Source organism: Gastrolobium bilobum, unplaced genomic scaffold (assembly GCF_033153095.1).
Source record: "Gastrolobium bilobum isolate Gb01-03AN ecotype WA unplaced genomic scaffold, APGP_CSIRO_Gbil_v1 utg21709, whole genome shotgun sequence".
Taxonomy (NCBI): Eukaryota; Viridiplantae; Streptophyta; class Magnoliopsida; order Fabales; family Fabaceae; genus Gastrolobium; species Gastrolobium bilobum.
In genome coordinates this window covers 172,245-194,165 of record NW_026898833.1, presented here as the reverse complement: position 1 = coordinate 194,165, position 21,921 = coordinate 172,245, and the positions used below count along the sequence as shown (strand labels likewise).

The 21,921-nt window shown below is 29.6% G+C and overlaps 1 protein-coding gene across 1 annotated transcript; it reads right to left on the bottom strand.

The window, feature by feature from the left end:
* Positions 1-11,174: 11,174 nt before the first annotated feature.
* LOC133284567 (uncharacterized) lies at positions 11,175-21,875 on the bottom strand (the record flags this gene model as incomplete). The annotated part of the gene is made up of 2 exons (XM_061481610.1): positions 11,175-11,893; positions 21,797-21,875. Coding segments are annotated over 2 exons (798 nt in total), but the record flags the coding sequence as incomplete, so codon positions are not given.
* Positions 21,876-21,921: the final 46 nt, after the last annotated feature.

The window sequence follows — 21,921 nt, the reverse complement described above, 5'->3', positions numbered from 1 at the left end:
TCAAAAAATTATCTTTTTTGTAAGTTAAAAATTTTAACTTCTAAAAAAACAGAAGTCAAATTTTTTTTTTTCAAAAACTAAATATTTTTAAAAAATCTAAATAACTTTAACTTTTGTAAAAAGTACTTTTAACATAACTAAGGCATAAAAGTTGATTTTTTTTAAAATGCCAATTTGTTTTGATCTTCTCTTTTTTAAGCTAAAAGTTACTTTTTTAAGCTAAAGTTAAAAAAAAAAAAAAAAAAAAAAAGCTTTAAAAAAAGCTAAAAGTTATTTGGTGGTTTACCAAAAAAAAAAAAACTATTTGGTGAATACTATTATTATATAAAAATTATAGTTTAAAAGTTATTTAAAAATTATTCATTCAAAAAAACACACATATTTTAAAAAAAAGTTGACAAGAGCTTAAAAAAGTTCCTCCTATCAGTTTTTGACTTTTTTTATTATAAGAGCTTTTGTAAAAATATGTTTGGCCTAACTCTTATAAAGAGAAGAGAAGCTAGAAAAAGATGATCCAAATCAGTGTTATTAAAACCGGACCAACCCGGCCGTGTCGACCCGGAAACCGGTAAACTTGCCATATAACTGGTCCGGTTGAACATGCATCATAATCGGTGCGACCCAGCCGATTTTTATAAAAACCGGTGACCCGATCCTGTCCCAAAAAAAAATTCCAATTTTTTTTATTTTTCAAAAAAAATCATAATTGACATATATGAATATTTTTTTGCTTATTGACTTACATAAGTTATGTATCTACAACACTAATATTATCTCAATTATGTACTATGCAGAAAATTTTGAATTAATTTATAGTTAGAGATGTCATTTTCTGAACCTAAAGTCTCGTATCACGATCGTTATATTTTTGTTTGATCTTTTATTGGATAATAATATGTGATTTATTATTTTTTAGGCTAAATTATATGTTACTCCCTTGTACTTAGATCATATTTCAAAAGATTACCTTGTACTTTTAATTGTTGCAATTAACCTCCATGTACTATGTAATTTTAACAATTAAACATATCTGTTAAAAAATTTCAAACGCTGTTAACTATGCACGTGCTTCTTCTCCTCATCATCTTATACCAACAAAAAAAAAAAAAAACCAAAAAATAATTCTTAATTAGAGAAACAATATGACAAAGAAAACGCTTGAGATGTGAAGTTTACCCAAATTTTGTGAAGCGTACAGAACCCTAACTCCAACCCTTTATCATTGTTTGGTCTACTCTCTGTTGAGGGGAAGAACAATCTTTGATTGGTTCCTGAAGGTTGGAAGTATCGAAGAAACCTTTGTCGTATACATTGCAGCCATCCTTAAATATTTTGCAAAGGAGATAACTTCCTAGACCCCTCTCATTTTATAATCTTCTTTGTCTTTGTATCTCTCGTTGGGTTTAGGGATTTGAGATTGGTTTGATTTCCCTAATTTTAGCAAATAATTTTTAGGACTTCTGTCATGAATAGTCACTACGTTGAACATGAGTCTTTTTATTTGCCACATACAGATTATGGAACCCAAAAGAACATTTTTTTGAAAGTTCTTTTTGTCGAGCAATGCTATATTAAAATCTCCAGCAATCCCCATTCTTCTACTTTAGTTTTTAAATAAAAAATGTTGAATTTTAGAGTAAAACAATATTGTTTTGCATTTTCATAAAAAAATCATATAAACTTTGAAGCTGGTATATTAGTTTAGTTGCATGTACCAATTATGGTTTTAATATTCATATACAGTTATTTATTACAAACAGTTATATAGATTTTTTTTTTTTTTAACAATTCTGGGATTATTTTCATAAAAATCTTTTTTCTGAGGTTAAGGTCTGCTGATACATGATATCTGATACATATTGAATTATATTGTTATGAAAGATGAGAGGAGCTAATCATGACCATATGCTGATAACAAGTGCACTTTTTTGTCTAAGCTCTATGTCGGTTACCAAGCTCATTCTATAGGTAACTCTTACTCATTCCAATTTTCCCATATTGATCAAAATTTAAGATACACTAAAAAGGTAACAAAACCGATTAATAAAAAAGTAACAGAACCACTAAAAAATCTTAAACGCCAATAACTCAGCACATATTGTAAACATTGGCCACATAAGAAGGTTTATAAAAAAGTAACAGAATCGGTTAAAAATGAAGTTTTCTGAGTATATATTGTTAATCTACATTCTATATTTCCTTAGGTTCGATCTCCATCTCTCTCATGTAAAGGCTTATCCAGTGACTGGAAAATTAGTAGCTGCATTGACAATTATGCCTTCGTTTTGTTTGAACCCATCTAGCTTAACAAGCAAGTGATTTAACAAACCCCGTGTTAACCCGGTTTGTTAACATGTCATCGTATTAAGCTACGCTTAATTTAAAAATACGGAATATCTTTTTCTTTTCAATTATGATGTCATTAATCGTTACCAACTTGTTTATTAATCAATTAATAAAACACTGCCTGTATATAAGTATTGCAAAGACAGCTAACTGAAATACCTCAAATATATAAACCATGTGAGTATCTAAGTCACGGAATTACAACTCGTAATCCGGACAATAATCCTAATACATTATTACAACTCAACTAAAAACGGAACATCGTCAATCCAGTGGCATGGACAATCCCATGCTCACCAAATAAGGCTACACGCCCAACAGCAGTCTCAACAGTAATACATAATAATAACTGAAGCTAAAGCATAAAAACAACAGGCATATCCAGCATCCAACATGTCAGCACATAACAACAATATCTAACTCAGCTCCGGCCTCCCGCCGCCAGAGGTATCAGCCCCCATACTACCTGAACCTGAAAATGGTGCCCCAAATGTGGGGTGAGATCTCTAAAAAGAAATCTCAGTAAGACAAGGGGTCCTCGAGGATCTTCCACCCCAAGCTCACTTACATGTGCAATATAAGTTCTAAAAGTATTAATTTCAATATCAGTTCCAAAACTATGCAGTGCAACATATATTCATGACATGTGTGTTTATTACTATTCTACTGGCTAGAGAAATGCAGGTATATGTCTATCACCTACAGATAGTACAAGGAACATCGCTTGCACCTCGCCCACAGCCTCACCATATTGTATGTACTACATACTCAGGCTTACTGTATAAATGGAACACCACATGCATATCATAAAGGCATTAGCATATAACAGCTCAATAACATTTCCAAAACATCAAAAGCATGTAACACAGCATGCATATAACCATACCCCCATGGGACATGGTGGAACCACAACATGGCTAAACCAAGGACACGAAAGCTTACCTTGCAAGCTCACTATCCTATGCCAAGAGTCCACACAGCTCACGTCCAACACACAGCAGATCACAATCTGATTTAGGACCAGCAAGCATATCAACATTCATAGCTCAAAAGCATAAACATAAAGACTACATTTTCCTTTTACGTTTTACGTCTTAAGGCTTCTCACAAAGCCACAAGCCCTTAATCACTTGATTCTGACTTAGTTTCATTATTACAGAAGTACCACTTCATCAATCTAGGGTCCACAAACCCCCAATAGCCTACTGTATGAACAGTGCAGCTACTGTTCTTCAAAATCCCAGAATTTCCGGATATTTCTCGGGGACATATCCGGATATGCAATATCCGGATATCCAGATCTCCATATCCGGATATCCAATATCCGGATATTTCACGAGCAGATATCCGGATATTTCATGACAAAATGCAGTTTCTGCATTTCGCGAAGATATCCTTCCAAGGTTCCATTTTTAACACTTAAACACGTTAAAGCATGCATTTTTATACCCTCTTAGGTTTATATACCGGTTGGTTACTTGCTTAACCCATTTACATGCAAAGACATCACCTTTAACCCATTAAAACTCAAGCTCAAGGTTGGTACAACTTACCAAAGTCCAAAACAGAGGAAGAAAGGCTCTTGGAGCTCTCAAATCTGCCTCCAAGGTTCAGACTACCAAGGAATACGAAAATGGTGCTCAAGACTAGGTTTATCTTCACAAAGGTGGACACTTGGAGCTTCAACCACCAAGACCAAGGCTCCAACACTACAACCCACCAACTCAGCCCCCTCACAAGCTCAACACAGCCACCAAACTCAGAAACAAAGCCTCACACTCACTCTCAATCACACACCCAAGTGTTTACTCCACTAAAGAGAAGAATAATTAGAAGAAAAGGTCACAAACCCTCACATTGGTGAAGAGACCATGAAGCAAGGCTCGAGGCTGGTCAGCCACTCTCAATACTCACGTAGGAAATATAGTTACCTAGGGTTTTGTGCCTAACAAGAGTATATATAGTCATTTAACCAATTAACACACAGTATTAACTTTAATTGCTACGCTTAGCATTTTAATCCCAAACTCAGGATTCTTAATCTACTCAATGTTACAAGAATTATCATATTTTTCTTATAATTTTCGGAGCACCTTTCCGGTACACGCTTTTCCTTAGCTAGTATCAGTTCTGGCATCAGTTCTCATTATATTAACTTGAAATTCGTTTTACAAGTCCTATATATTATTCCCATAATATATAATCACTTTTCATAATTTTCCGAGATACTTTTCCGGTACACATTTATACCGACTAGCAGAACCGGTATCTGCACTTTTCTTTTGAAAAACGACTTTCAGCATTATTACTCACTTACTATATTTATTTAAGCCTCATAATAATTATCAGGGTCAATTATGGAATCATTTCTTAATTTCACATAATTAATTAATTAAATTCTTTAATTAACGGTGCAAGTTCTTACACAAATCCGTGTTATTAAAATCGACCGACCCGGCCGGGTCGATCCGAAAACCGGTAAACCAGTCGGGTCGATCCTTAATCATTTTGTTTGAATCCATCTAGCTCAACAAGCAAGTGATTTAAAGTCATCTTCATGTACATTTGGTCTTTTGGATTTCGGCTTCCTCCAATAGCATCAATCTCATCAATGAAGATTATACAAGGCGACACTATTTGGGGTGCTTCCTTCAATAGCAAGCAATTGAGTAACCTTGTGCAAAGTGTGCTTCCTGTACTCCTTATTCTTGCAGTATTTCTTCTTTGTCTTTGGAACATTCACCTACCAACAACAGCTATAACAACAACAAAAGATTAAGTCTTTTTAACATTTTTCAGCATACCAAAAAATGACCCAACATCCAATAATACAATTCAAGACAAATTTCTCAATTTCAACTATAATTCACCTACAAATCAATTGACACCCAGAAATTAAAACAATAACATTGAGGGTAGAAGAAAATAGCAGTGTTACCGATTCCTGATAAATAATAAGGGAAGAAATGAGAAGGTTACCATGATGGCAATGCGTGAGATCGAAATCCGAAGAAGTAGTGTTGTGTTGCATTGGAGTTTTTTCTTCTCACATTGCTTTGCTTTGGTTTCATTACCAAGTTCAGATGTTGAGTGTTTTATTCATGATGGAGCGTTTCTCTAATTAAGAATTCTTTTCCTTTTCCTTTTTCTTTTTCTTTTTTATAATCTTGATTGTTTTTCTTTTTTTTGGTTATTACATGATGAGAGAAACATTTTCCACTCACGTGCATAGTTAATAGAGTTTGAATTTTTTTAAGAGATATGTTTAATTGTTAAAATTACATAGTACAAGGAAGTTAATTGCAATGATTAAAAGTACAAGGTCGTCTTTTGAACATGACATAAGTATAAGGGGGTAACATGTAATTTAGCCTATTTTTTATATTACAATATTTGAAATTTTTATCAATTTTTTTAGATATTTAAGTATGTTTACAATTTTTTAGTATAAATTATAAAATTGCATATAATTACCGGATCATGCGGTTGAACCAGTGACTTGATCGGGTCAGTGACCGAGCCAGTTTTAATAACATTGATCCAAATAGACATTTCTATTTTTTATTTTCAATTTATTTTTATTTTTTATTTACTATTTTATCAATTATTTATTTATTTTTTTGAATTCATGGAACTATCTCCACTAATTTGGAATAAATATATTATTAAGCAAAGCCAATTTAGCATAAATGAATGTGACAAAATGAAGGTGGCGAATTCAGAAATATCATTTAAATGGTTTCGATTGAAGTTTAAAATATAAAGTATGAAGATAAATAAATCATTACTTTTATGTTATGAAATCATCATTTATTACTATTGTTTAAATTTGTATAAGAGGATGAGATCATAATAAATAATGATTAATTAGTTATAAAATAACGAAAAAAAAAAAAAAAAAATATTTAAGAAGATATCAACTATACAAAAGATTGTCAAAGTCTAATCAAAGAGAAAGAGGAAAGAGATTTAAAGAGAGATCAAGAGTAGAAAAATTATCAACTTTTAATTCTTCATGAAATTTTCTTTTTTTATTCTTCTTCTCATCTTCAAGAGAAGACATCTCTTCATATATGAAATAAAGATAAAGGCATTACAATATCCGTAATATGTAAGTTAATACACTATTATTTAAAAAAGCTAAAGTTTGTAACCACAATGCCATATAATTGCATTTAACAACCCCTAAATATTTTATTTGTGGCTCTATTTTTGTTCATTGTGTTGAAGCATTTGGAATATAAATAACACAACAAAAAATATTCAATGAGACAAGTTATGTACTAGACCAAAAATAAGTTGTAATGGGAAGCATTTAAGATAAGTAGTTGGTTTTAATTTGATAAGTGCATGCAAAATTACATAACCCCAAGTTATAATCTATATTTCATAAATAGTATTCTAGCAATCAATTATAATCTCTCAAAAAATGATTCCACTAAATCATTTTGTGTGCGAAGAGAGCCATTGAATGCCCAATGATATACAATAATTATTAAATCTCCCTCATCATCAAGCCATATTTTTCTAATTGTATAATGTGAAAATTGTGTAAAAAGTCTAACACCTAGGTGATCCAATCTCTCAAGTCAAAGGGGAAATGTTTTGGGCCAATCAATTTCTGATTAGTAACAATATAAATTTCCACTGAATTAATGTATGTGCAATACAATCAAGAAGAAAAAACTTGCATTTTTTGTACAAAAAAAAAAAACTTGCATTTTTTCCTGCACAAATTTGTGGCCAAATCTAAAAAATGTAATAAGTAATGTACCAAAAAAAATGTAATAAGTATGTATTCAATATTATTTTCATTTGTGGTTTAAATGTGATAACCATTACAATGTATATGACTTTAAAACTTTTTTATATTTTTATTAGATCTACTAGAGTATGATGCATCTATTAATATTAAATTTGTTTGTTCCTCTAGGTAACACAATACAAGCTCTTCTCAAACCTTCAATTAAGTTTGTAGTGCCATAAATAGTGCTAACACTTGTCTTAGCCAATCATGGTTGAGAAAAATATTTCATATTTTTCAAAATGGTGTGTGTGGTTACACTATCAATCACGCATGAATCTTCATCATTCATCTTAATATCAAACATGACACGACCATTTATTTTGTCTTAATTGATGATTGTAGACACACTCTTTCTCAATTGGTTAAAGCAAATCATGTTAATAACATGTTATAAAAGGAAAGAGACTTAGGGAGTGATCAAGAACATAAGATGGTTTTGTTTGATTATTGTTTTTTAAAATATTTTTTAGTTTTCAGAAAAAGAAAAATAAACTCGTTGCATTAGGCCTGTTTTGTAAAAAAAAAAAGTTTTAAAAATTGTGACTGTTTTGAATCAAATTTTGAGAACATATTTGAATTGTTTTTGTTTTATATTTTGATTTTTAACATTCAAAAATAAAATAAAATAGGAAATAACTATTTTACAAAATAATTTTAAAAACAAAAAAAACAGAACACAATCAAAACAGGCCCATAATTCTTCAAAAAAATTTCTTTTCTTATTCCTTTTCTCATCGTCACACGAGATCTCTTTATTTAGGAACATGGACGAAGGGATTACAAATGTACATAATGTGTATGTTAATATACCATTATTTAAAAAGTTATTGAATATATAATTTTTGGTTGTTCTTGAATATATAATTCAAGGGAAGAATTTATCTGGTTGTATTGAAAAAAAAATTATGTCATATTCATATAAAAATGAATAAGTGCCGTTATAAAGAGAAGAAAAATAAAATTAGGTTAATCACTTACTTTTATATGTATATCACAAGAAAAAAGTTTCTTAAATTTTAAACCCATTATTTAAACTCTTAAGGTAGTAGTAGGACCACCAAACCAATTAATTAATTGGTGAGTCGGATAAGTTCGATTGACACAGCTTACCAGATAAAAGTTATTCCAAAAATTGACTGCAATCAATTCACGTTGGGGGGCATGCCTATTCAATTTTCATTTCCTTCATCTTTCAATTCACATTCTTCGAACCCTCCTCCTTAACAAAAGAAAAAGAGTAGAAAAGGGAATGATCGTTGATTGTATTCGAAGAATGGAGGGGTGGTTCTCAAGCTCACGCAGTGAGGATGATGAGCAGAAAGCAGCAGCACCTTCATCCTCATCTTTGCTTGCTGATTGGAACTTGTACGCTTCATCGCAGGACAACTCCAATTTGGGGATCCCATTCGATCTCGAATATGCTGTTACGTCTGCTAACGACACTGTCTTCAAAAAGACTTGAAAAAATCAACTTTCTTCAAAATTATCCTTTATCTTCAAATAATGCTGACCAGACCAGCACAATAAAAATAATTAAATTTATAAATAAATAAAAAATCTTATGGTCGACAGTACATAAACACGCACCAATAATCACCAAAATAAAAAGTACCTCAATCTGTATGACAAGTAGCCCAGCGATCATGCCACATATTGCACATATAATTTCCAGAGAAAAAAGCCTGATGAGAAGGCAGGCCAACGCAATGCAAAGCATCAGCCACCTAAGGATCTGATCCCAGAAATTGCTCCGCGACATGTAGTTCATAAACACCGTCATCATGATTTGGGGACAAACTTACCATGATTCGGGAAATGTGAATCCATAAAAATTTAAGCATGGGTACAGTAGAGTTCAGCTATGAGATCTCCATTCTCACGATTTTGATCTTGATGATAATATTTTTTCATACCAAAAAATTCTCTATTTTCACATTTAATGTCTTATATGTGCATTTTTTTCACCTTACTGACGTACTATTATCCCGAGCCCGGGCAAATGTGATTAATAATGTTACTGTGGGTTCTTTTTTTTATCGTTGTATATTTGTGTTTTATCAAAAAAATCAGATTGATTTGAAATTTGATCTACCTCACAATAATGTGCCTTTTTTTCACTTTATTGGTATGTGCTATTATACGAGGCAAGTTCCCCAGCTGTCCCGTGGCAAGAGCTCTGAAATTTTATGTTTGATAAAATAAAATTATATTCTCCTCCTAAAAAAAATATTTTTATTAATTTATAAAATATTTATATATATGATAAAAATATTTTGAAATATATATTATATAGAATTTTTTTTTACAAAAGCACTTTATAATATAGAGTTAAAATATGTTATTAAGAATATATAATTTATACTGTTTAGGAATAATATTATTCCTATATAGTATAATTTTTCATTCTTAATAACATACTTCATATTAAATTGCTAAAGTAACTTTGTAAACAAATTTCTAATAATATATTTAACAAATATTTTTATCATATATATAAATATTTAATAATTAATAATATTATTTTTTGTATTAAAAAACTTAACAGGAAGTCAAAGAAAATTATTTTATCAAACATAAAACTTATGTCATTTGAACAATCCTCGTCTCGATGGCTTATAGCCAAATTTAAACATTTTTCTTGAACGAATAGAAACTTCCATGTATTCACGTTCACGAATTAAAAAGCCACAAACTGCACAAAAAATTACCATATGTAACTAAATACACTAAATCCAGGAAATTGCACCTAATTACCACAGAAAATTCCTGCGTGGGTAGTCAAAATGATCAGAAATTGCAACTTTCAAGTTCATTCAAATCACCCACTTCCGAAAGCACATAGCCCATAATTAAAAAAAGGAACTGTGCATAGCCTCCCAGCCAATCACCATTAAAGGAAATCACCACAAACACCTATACTTGAATGAGAGTTGACAGCTCCATCAACATAGATACTGATAACTTCCTGCAAATCAAGAGAGACAGTGTCAAAGGGAACAGCTGGAGGGGGAGGGCAGGGAACAAAGGGTCCGACTTGCTGGATTTCTTCATATCAGAAAGGAAATTAAAAATCCTGAAAACTGGGTCCGGAGGCCAAATAAAAAGATCCTCATGAAGAGAGGCATTTCTCCACTGCCACAAGCACCAACAGGTAATGAAAAAGGCTTCTTTCCAAGAGGACCAAACAAACTGTGTGCTCTTGTTAACCCGTGTTAGTATGAGTGCTACGTAAGTTAGAATTAGCGTGTGTTGGTGTATCGTATCACGTGTCCCGTATCAATATCAATGCTACGTAGATTACTACAAACAAACTATGTGCTATTGTTAACCCAACTAGAATTTTATTGAAGTGGCTGGTTTATTTTAATAAAAAAGAGTGAAGAATTTTAATTGTGAAAATTAAGAGCTGTATATGTTGACTTATGCATGACAATTTTTTTGCATTCACAGAAAGTAAACAAATAAAAAAAATAGTTGCATCAATTTTGGGAGTAAAATCACCCTTTTTTAGGCTTTTTCAGTGAAAAGCAAATAATGTATTAAAATTAATAAAAAGCGATATATTAGTAAAATTTTATTTTATAAAAATAATATCTGAGCATTATTTTTTTTTGAAAAATTTTACAAAAAAGTCAATCATTAAATTATTACACTGACAATAAATTTAACAATTTTAAACTTGTTAAAACTTTAATAATTTATATTATTCTTTAACATCAACTCTTCTTCAAGCCATGTCACTTATATTGTTTGCTAGTCAACCATTGTAGCGGTTGAGGTCAAATATTGCAGACAAATGTCTTGATACCGTGATACATATCTGCATGACCATCAGCATAAATGTCAACTATATCGAGTATAATATACTACATAGGTCAATAGTTGCACGACCATCATTATCCTTTTTTGAAATAATGATTAGTAGCCAACGGAAAGTGTCATATTTTCATTTTAACCATGATTCAATAAAAAAACAGTCATGCATTACATTTCCAAACAGGACCTAATGTCAAGCATCAACCTACAAGATAATATCATTTCCTGGCCTCCATAGCCGGACAAGTTTGTCATAGAATGAGCAAGTAGCTATCAGTGGTTTGGTTCCCCCACCTCTGTGATTTGCTTCTCCTTTCTGCCAGTCTGCTCCGTATGCAAGGGAATCATGCTTCTTGTAAGTTTCATGAACTTCAGCTTTGTCCCCTTTAATGACAACAATTGCAAAACCATTGTGCATGCAGGCAGCCAAGACCAACCCTGGAATGAAGGGGTGGTGCTTCACCCTCCAAACTCCTCCCCCTAAGCTGATTGAAGTCTCGTTAACAGGTTTTGAGATTGATCTCAAATCCCATACCCTCAAGAATTCATCATAGCTGCCAGTTAATAAGCTGTTTGGGTCATGAGGACTCTTTTCAATACAACAAACGCCCATCTTGTGGACTTTAGAGATCTGAAATACCAGATTGGAAGGACTATCCCGCAAATCCCAACAACTGAACTTACAGTCATCAGAGCCAGTATATACCAAATTTGGCTGGTGGATATCAAAGGAGGTTGTCCAAAGTTCAAAATCATGTGCCTTCCACTCTTCCTGTATTTCCAGCTTGGATTCAAGAAGAGAAACAATAGATACGGAGCCATCAGAAAGCCCAACTGTGATGGATGTGGCTGAAGGGTTCCAATCCAGGTACAGACACATAGAGCTACCGATTTTTTCACTTGTCATCTCTTTCAGATAAGTCCCTGCCATAGAATCAATAACAAATCTTAATATAATATAACTGGGCCAAAGAATGAGAGCACATCTCTTTAGCAAAATACAAACATGAAATAAGTGAATATTTTGTCCTGCATGAGTCCTAAATGTCAGTATCTAGACAAAAATGCAAGATTTCTATGCCTAACATAGCGACATGTCACTACGTTATCTACAAACAAGAAACTTTGATATGCGGAAGGTAATACTAAAATTTAACTGTAATGTAAGGGGTTGCATTAATATATTTAATAGACAACCTCCTCGCGAAAAATGATTAACAGCATATCCAACTAGCTGTCAATTTCTGACATCTCCTTTGCATGTAGAGAAACAAAATCTTATATTCTAAGACAAAGCCATTCTTTGGCAACTTCTGACACGTGGCTACTTCTCCTTCTGACACGTGTTTGCTTTCACACTCCATAATTCAAAAAGTTTCCTTTTTGGGTAATTCAGGAAATAAAAAAATTCAAAAAGAAATTATAATCTGGACTCAAAATTGATGGTCACGATTTGCTGTCCAAAATCAATGGTGCAGATCTGTTCTCATCTTTATTGGGACACAGCTCATCTTATTTTCAAATTTTAAAAATTAACACACAGCTCATCTTATTTTCAAAATTTAAAAACTGACAACTTAATTAATCTTCACCTACTTTCTCTCTTGGAATGTTAAACGTTTAACAAAACCTACACGCCTTCTCATTTTTTTTAGTGGTTCCTCCAGATTGCTCACATCTTTTTCTTTCTCCTGTTCTTCGTGTTCTTAGCGGTTTTCTCAGCTGCTGTTCGTCATTTTTTTGGCATTCGTCGTTCTTAGTCGTTGTTTTTTTTTTCCCACATTTCATATCATTCGTCATTTTTTATTTTGTTGCTGCTTTTCGTCTTCGTTTTTAATTTTTTTTTTCTCCGTTGCGATTTTATTGCTGCTGTCGTACTTTTTTTTTTAAGTAGCTTAATATCAGTTACTATTGAATTTGAATCGATTCGGGTGTGGCGACAAAGATGGGTTCGGTATATTTTTTATCTGATAGTGGATTTTAAGATCTGGGTTATGTTTATATTTGTGTTTCCCTGCGAAAGTTTGAAAATTTTGCAACGTGAGCTAGGTTTTTAGGGTTTTAGATGGTTATTCTGTGATGGGTCCTGGAGAATTTTTCTTTTCTTTTTTTGTTTTTTGCGTTTAAGATATATTCAATGGTTTGTTGATTAGGATTTTGGGTTTTGGTGATGGTTTTGAAGGATATGGCTGAGGTGAAATCAGAGGAGTGTTGTATGGAGAATAAACAATCTACTGCTGTTTCATGTTCCTCTGTTTCTGAAGGCAGTGGCAGTGCAATTCACAAGTCTCCAGGGATATGTAGCACAGCATCAGCATCGCCTTCAAATCGGTAACATACATTTAGTAGTTCTTTACTTTTTCATTGCAGTATTAGTCATGAATTATCATGATGTTGTTACCTTGAGGGCGGTGTTTTATGCCTATCTATTATTGACATAGTTTCACATTCTGAAATAGCAACTGGTTCCCTTTATACTATGGAGAACTTATCCATTTTGTATCTGTGTTATGATCTCTATGCATTGATTTTCAATGTATGAATATTTTCTGTACAGAAGGACCACTGGACCCATAAGGCGCGCTAAGGGTGGTTGGACAGCACAGGAGGTAAATCTTTACTCATTAGAGTGGGTAATATATTTTTCCTCACTGTTTTTCATTCTTTTATTTTTCCATTTTTTTTACAAACTCTTTGCTGCCCTCTTTTTTTTTGTAGACGTCATTGGTTTAATCTCAGGAATTAGTGAAGTTTGTGAAAGTGTGGTGTCTGATAGGAAGACAAAAATGGTGTTGTTGGAGCTTGACAACCTGAGGTATTTAAAATGTTAGAGTAAAAAAAAAAATTGTTGTCGTCTATTACCTTATATATTATATATTTCGTGTATAACGTTTTACTTGCTGCAACTCATATATAGAGGTCACAAGCTGAAGTGCACTTTGTGGGAGCATTATGTTGATGAGATGCAATCTTTTTTGGCAAACAACGACACTCCTCATAACATCATAATAGTTCAACTGGGAAGGATAAAATGTTTAAGGGGTATGTTTTTTTTAAAGAAACATTTTTTATTTTTTACTTCTATATTATGTTTTTTATTCGATTTTTTTTTTCAATAGGTATATTGATGATAAAATGTGATGTACATTTCCTATCTAATTTGGTATATTGATGAACGCTGTTGACCTCCACTTCTTTTTCTTTTGAAGGAAAACTAGAACCTCTTTAACTTAAGTGCAAGAATAGGCTGTAGGTTGGGTATTCAATTTTGGAATCATAAAACTGGAGTGGGTCTGAAAGAAGGCTATAGAGAGAGCCTTTGAAACCGTGGAAGAGTTGTTGCATAGAAATGAAATTTTCTTGATGAAGTGTTTTTTTTCAGTACTTATTACATACATGTATGAATATGGTGAATTGTTGATATGGTAATGGCCTTTGTTTATTCTTAATTTCTGCATATAAAAATCTGTGATTGGTACCTATTAAGACATTAACAGTGAATGTATGTCTCCTAATGTATAAATGACTGATTTAGCAATAATAGTTGATTGCTATGCTTTGAGATTGGCTGCCAGGTGTGCATCTCTAAAAGCTGATATGAGAAAAGTATAAGATCAGCTAAGAGAATGAAGATATGCTGCGCAAAGTACTTATACGTCCTTGGCCAGGTAAAGAGATGAGAAACACCTCCTAGAAGATGTCCTACTTTGAGCAAGAGAGGCTCATGGAGGTGTAATGAGAAGAGAATGATGCATATATGTTTGTTTATTAACTGTTATAATGTCATTAGGGAAGCTTTATATCTTTTCTTCTGTTCATATGTTGCCAATATTTTCTTAGGAACTTAGGCAGAGAAGAATCCGAGTTGTTGAGGGAAAGACCTCAAGAATTCCATGGGTTATTGACATTAAAAATCTCACCCTTTTTAGGGCTGCTATAGCAGGAGAAAAAAATGACAAAGGTGAGGCCATTGAAGGATGCAATGGGCAAGAATAGGGCTGTTATGTGATTAGGGATGTTGTGCACTTGTGGGAACTATCACATGAAGTATAATTTGAAGCATGTTGTATTTTGAAAAATATGTTTTATTTTGATGAATTTGTGTAGTTGTGATATATGTGGCTATATGATTAGGAGATATTTTGTAATATGGCTGACTTAGTAGATAAATTGCCCTCTGGATGTATGTGAACCGCCACACAATAGAAAGAAGAACTAGGAGTTTCTTTTGATAGATATTGTGCTGGAGGTAAACTGTTATAAGAACGATGTATGTTGCTTGTGGTGAACTTCCAATGTGATATGTTGCCTCATGATGTTGGGCTTCAATGAAACCTTAATGGTATCTTGTGTTGTCATTTTGAGGATTATAGCTAAACTTAAAAAGGGAGAAGTACAGGTCCACAACAGAATTTTCATCCCAGTACTCTCCTACTGTTTTTTTTTAACATTGATTCAAAACTTCTAGTGAAAAAAAATAGTACTCTCTTACTGCTGAAAAATTAGTTATATCTTCCGGTATCAATAACGACGTTAATTAATATTAAAAGCAAAAATTGTAGTGTTACATGTTGTGTAATAAATGTTAATAATCAAATGATTAATCCAATCTTTGATTATGTTTTGGTTCGTCTTTTAAAAGTTTAATTTTACAAGTTCAATTTTACTCAAACAAAGACTAAGTAAACAAAAATTATAATCTGACTCATTGAATAATTCAAAAAACACATACTAACAACTGATAACATAACGTTTTGGAAATTTATATGTCAACAAATCTTAACAGGTTATTTCTTTCTGTTTCTTTTCTTTCTACATTGTCATTTTTTGAATTTAAATTTGAATTTGGAACAATGGTGTATTGGGGACCATCTGTCATCAAAACGCTGCATCTAATCTACTGTTTACTCAACGTAGAAATTAATTACATCTCAGGTTTAATGATTGTTGCTTAATTTGAGGAATAAAGGTTTTGGAAATCGTCCAATATAATTAAAAGCTTAATTTGGGGACCATCTGTCATCAAACCGTTGCTTAATTTGAGGAATAATGGTTTTGAAAATTGTCCAATATAATTAAAAGCTTAATTTGGGGACCATTTGTCAAAAAAATTTATTTATATAAAAGAATGATAAAAGAAGAATGATAAAATTTTACAAATTTGTGTTTACAAAAATAAAAATCGAAGTTAGGAATTCAATTATAAAAGAAGAATGGTGAAATTTTAATTTAATTATAAAAATGTGTTGGTGGGCCGGTCTTTCAGGCCGAGCCCAGTTTGTCACCTCTAACTATCAGCATGCAATAGATTTTTATATTTATCCACAAAAAATGTTCTTATAGTCACATTTAGGTTTTTATATTTTATCTCAGAGATGAACTTTCATTTATTACAATCAGATTTAAAAAATAATAATAAAAAATTATTTTTTGCAAGAATTTGTGTCGTTTGTATTTGAAATTTTATAAATTTGTATTTACAAAAATCAAAATCAGATTAAGGAATTTAATTATAAAAGAAGAATGATCACTTTTTAATTTAATTATAAAAATATGTTGGTTGGCTGGCCCTTTGGGCCGAGCCTAGTTTGCCACCTCTAACTATTAGTATGTAATAAGTTTTTATATTTATCCATAAAAAAAGGCTCTTATAGTTGCGTCTAGATTTTTATATTTTATCTCAGAGATGAAGTTTCATTTATTCCAATTAGATTTACAAAATAATAATAAATAATTATTTTTTTGCAAGGAGTTGTGTCGTTATTATTTGGAATTTTATAAATTTGTATTTACAAAAATTGAAATCTGAATTAGGAATTTAATTATAAAAAAAGAAGGATACCAAAAAAATTAATTATAAAAAAATAATAGTGGAATTTTAATTTAATTATAAAAATGTGTTGACGGGCAGGCCCTTTGAGCCAAACCCAGTTTGCAACCTTAACTATCAATAATTTATGTAATTATTTATTTTTTTCAAGGATTTGTATCATTAGTATTTTGAATTTTACAAATTTATATTTAGAAAAATTGAAATCAAATTTAGAAATTTATTTATAAAAGAAGAATGACTAAATTTTAATTTAATTATAAAAATTAGTTGGTGAGCTGGCCCTCCGGGCCGAGCCTAGTTTGTCACATTTAACTGAAAATATTTTATATCAGCATATAATATGTTTTTATATTTATCCACACAAAATTGTTCTTATAGTTACATCTAGATTACTATATATCTATATTTTTTACAGTTGCCTTTCAATCGATTCTTTGTGGTCTGTGTATTTGTGACATATATAAGAGATAAAGAATTTGAGAATATTTGAATTCGTACGTTTAATATTCTATAAAACACCTTATAGTTGAAATTGATTAGGATAATATCAAAAGATCATTCATTATTTTAATTATATAATAATAAATATTATTAATATGCTTAACAAAAAATTATTAATACGCTTAACATTTTTCGACGCAGAAAGTTATGGTATTATTAATAGGCTTAACAATCACCTATGCAAAAAGTAGTGAGATATTAATACAGCTCTTTGACATCCAATTTTAAACTTTTTCTCCCACCTATGAAGTTTAAATTTTAAATTTATATTATTTTTTATCAACTATAAACATATTTTTATAAAATTAAATAGGTTTTTTTTTAATCTATAATTTTATATTAAATTCAGATTTATTATTTATATCTTTTTTTTAATGCAGAAACATTAAATGTTGAACTGTTTTCCCACCTATCATGTTTAAAATTCAAATTAAAAAGTTTAAATTTTAAATATTAAATATTTTCTCTCTCAATAGTAAATATTATTAATAGACATAATAGTTTTTCATACAAAAAGTGGTGAAAAACATCCTTAGAAGGTTGTGTACTTTCTCTAAATAATAATTTTTAGTTATTCATTCATGACATAGGAAATTGTGTTAATTACATTCTTGCAATAAAAAAATAAAAGTTTAATTTCTTTATTATATAAAAAATAAAAAATAAAAATATTTATAGTGATTAAATTTTTATAATATTTTTTTTTACAGAATGATAGAGATCATTTTATTTTTATTTAAATTTAAATTTTAAATTTTTTGTATTAATTATAAAAAAAATTATAATCTTTTTCTATTTCAATTTATGGTTTTGATACGTTTTTTTAAATTGGTTATAAATGCATATTTAATTTTTAAAATATATAAGTTAAATATTTTTATAAAAAATACTTGTACGGAAATTTTCCTCTTTTGTATTATGATTTTAAGTTAAAATTTTAATAAATTTTCTTTTAAAGTATAAGTACGTCGTTTCTTATTTTTTTATTTAAATTTAAATTTTAAATTATTTTTTTATCAACTATACATATATTTTACAATTTCAAATATATTTTTGTGTAATCTATAATTTTATATTAAAATTCAAATTTCTTATATATACACACATATATATATATATATATATATCTTTTTCCCATTACAAAAATATTAAAGTTGAACTCTTTTTTCACTTATCAAGTTCAAAATTCAAAATTTTGAATTTTAAATATTAAATAATTTTTCACTCAATAAACATAATAATTAATATTATTAATAGGTTTAATATTTTTTTCATACAGATAGTAGTGGAAAACATGTATAGAAGAATGTGCACATTCTCCAAGTAATAATTTCTTGTTTTCATTTAAGACATAGGTAACTGTGATTTTTTTCTATTACATCAAAAGAATGAAAGTTCTATTTTTTTCTTATATATTAAATTAAAACTCGTATTGTTATAGTGATTAAATTTTATTATTTTTTTACAGGATGATAAATGCCATTTTTATTTTTATTTTTAAATCTTTTATTTTCGTTGTATATTTTTTTTATATTTGTAACACAAATATAATGAACAAATATGAGTTGATACAAAAGGTATTCTACTAAATCGAATGTTTGGTGAATTGAATTGAATTGCATTTATTATAATCGAATATTTTTGTATTAATTAGACATATTTTTTAAAATTTTAAGCTATACATATATATTTAAAATGTTTATGTTAAAAAAATACTTGTGTGGAAATGTTTTTCTCTTTTTGTATTACTTTTTAAAGTTAAATTTTTAATTCATTTACGGTATAAATATGACATTCTTAATTTTTCATTTAAATTTCAAATTTAAATTAATTTTTATCAACTATATATACATATTTTTTATAAAATTTAAATAATTTTTTGTTTAATCTATAATTTAACATATTAAATTTAATTTTATTATATATAATTTTTTCCACTACAAAAACATTAATGTAGAATTCTTTTTTCAGCTATCAAGTTAAAAATTCAAACTTAAAAAGTTTGAATTTTGAAATATTAAATATTTTCCCGCCCAATTGACATAATAACAACTAGTATTAATAGATTTAACAATTTTTCATACTAAAACTAGTGGGAAACATGCATAGAAGGTTGTCTATATTTTTCATGAAATGATGAATTTTTCATTTTTAAGAAACATTGGTAATGCACCTTTCACCTTCCAACAAAATAATTAAAAACCATACAATTCCAATATAGAAATGATAGTGGGACATTAATTTGATGTCTGCTACTAACACTTTAATTTCGAGATTAATTTACTTAAAACTTAATTTTTTGTTATTTGTTTATTTTCAAAATTGGCAAGCAAGTGAGAACGCGCATGAGATAGAAGATTAAGCGTATTAATGGTTTGAAGGTTATAAGAAAATATAAAGTGATAAATTTTCCATTTTCAAGTAACATTAGTAAAGAACCTTCCATCTTCAATGTAAAAATGATAGTGAGTCATTAATTAGAAGTCTCGCACTAATTTCTTATTTTTGATTTTTGATTTAATTAAGAAAGAAGTAGGATATTAATACACTTGCTTGCCACTAATTAATACTAAACTCTTTTCGCATTAACTATTTAGTTTAAATATTTTAAATTTCGAATTAAAATAAAATGTTTTTCATTCATCTGTGATTTTAAATTCTATATCTCATATAAAAGCGTAATTAATGCTGAACTCTTTTATTTGGGTCTTTTGATTTTTCGATAAATATGAAAAAAACATTAAAAAAATTTAAAATGAGGGTTAACAATTTTCATGTAAAAATAGAGAAAATTTAATACAGTTGTCTCCCACTAAAAGATGTTAAATTCTTTTTCCACCTATATCAACTTTAAATTTCAAAATTTAAAAAAAAAAGGGATATTAATGAACTTGCCTGCCATTACTTAATGTGAACTCTTTTTTTTTTTTGGTCTTTTGATTTTTCGATAAATATGAAAAAAACATTAAAAAAATTTAAAATGAGGGTTAACAATTTTCATGTAAAAATAGAGAAAATTTAATACAGTTGTCTCCCACTAAAAGATGTTAAATTCTTTTTCCACCTATATCAACTTTAAATTTCAAAATTTAAAAAAAAAGGGATATTAATGAACTTGCCTGCCTTTACTTAATGTGAACTCTTTTTTTTTTTTGGTCTTTTGATTTTTCGATAAATATGGAAAAAAGCATTAGATGATTTTTAAAATGAGGGTTAACAATTCTCAGGTAAAAAATAGTAAAAATTTAATACAGTTGTATCTCACTAAAAGATGTTAAATTCTTTTCTCACCTATATCAACTTCAAATTTTAAATTTAAAAAAAGTTGGATATTAATGCCTATGTATGCCACTAATTAATGTTGAACTCTTTTCTTTGGTTTCATAGTATATTGTTTGCTTTCATTGTTATAAAGCCTTGATCTTTTAATTTTTCACCATTATGCATTTTTCGCTTTTTCCTCATTGATAACCCTGAACAAAGGATACATCATAAAATCATACATAAAGGAAAATCATTATTTTTTGGATATAAAAAGGATATTAGTAATTATGTTCGTGGGAGAAAAAAATAATAAAAGAAAAAATAAATAAGAAAAAAAAATTCTTTTGGTTAGTATGAAGCTACAATTGCATGGAGCATATACAAATAAAAGAAAAAAATAAAATAAGAAGCTGCAAAATTAAAAATCTAAAAGAGGGTAACTCATATCTTCTTCTTCCATCTAATATACTCACAAATCATTCTTCTTCTTCTTAACCCTAATTTCATTGATGATGTTGATTTCATATTAGATTGTTTGCTTTCACTGTTATAAAAGCCTTAATCTTTTAATTTTCTACCATTATGCATTTTTCGCGTTTTCCTCATTGATAACCCTGAAACATAAGCATAAAATGAAAAATAATTAAAAAAATACCCCTGAAATCATTTTTCCACATTTTGAGGAGATTAATTATTTGCCAAGAAAGTTTGTACTTGATCTACTTACCGCTCCCACAAAGTACATTATTTCTTGTGATCCATATTTCGCAGTAGTTGTGGGAAATCATTGTATATATTAAAAAAATTACTTTTTTTAATAATATATCATGCCAAAAGATACTTTTCCAGAACAATATCAACTCAATTATGCAATTTATTTGTTTTATTATATTCGAAAAATGAAAAGAATTATGGAGAAAATACTTGTAGAAGAAAAAATATATAGAGAAGAATGTCATACCTTTATCCGAGGAAGTACATATATTAGTGATTATAAATCATCTCGTCGGCATTGCTCTACAACAGAGCTGCAAAAAAAACAAAAAACAAAAAATATTACACGTTCATCTAATAGAAGAACAACTTGACAATAGCATAAATTCTTCCACCCTACAAAATGCATACATATAATAGTTAAAAAAAAGTATATCACAATAGAATTGCAAATGGTAAGAGAAAAACTATTACATGTTCATCCAAAAGAATCATCTCCACATTGTCGTCGAAACCTTTATTCTGAGTACATAAATAACGATATAATAATAGATAACGTAGAAGAATAGGTTGAGAAGATGAAGAAAGCAATGGAGATGAAAAATATGAGCACAGGCGATTTCACAAAGAACAACTCCCC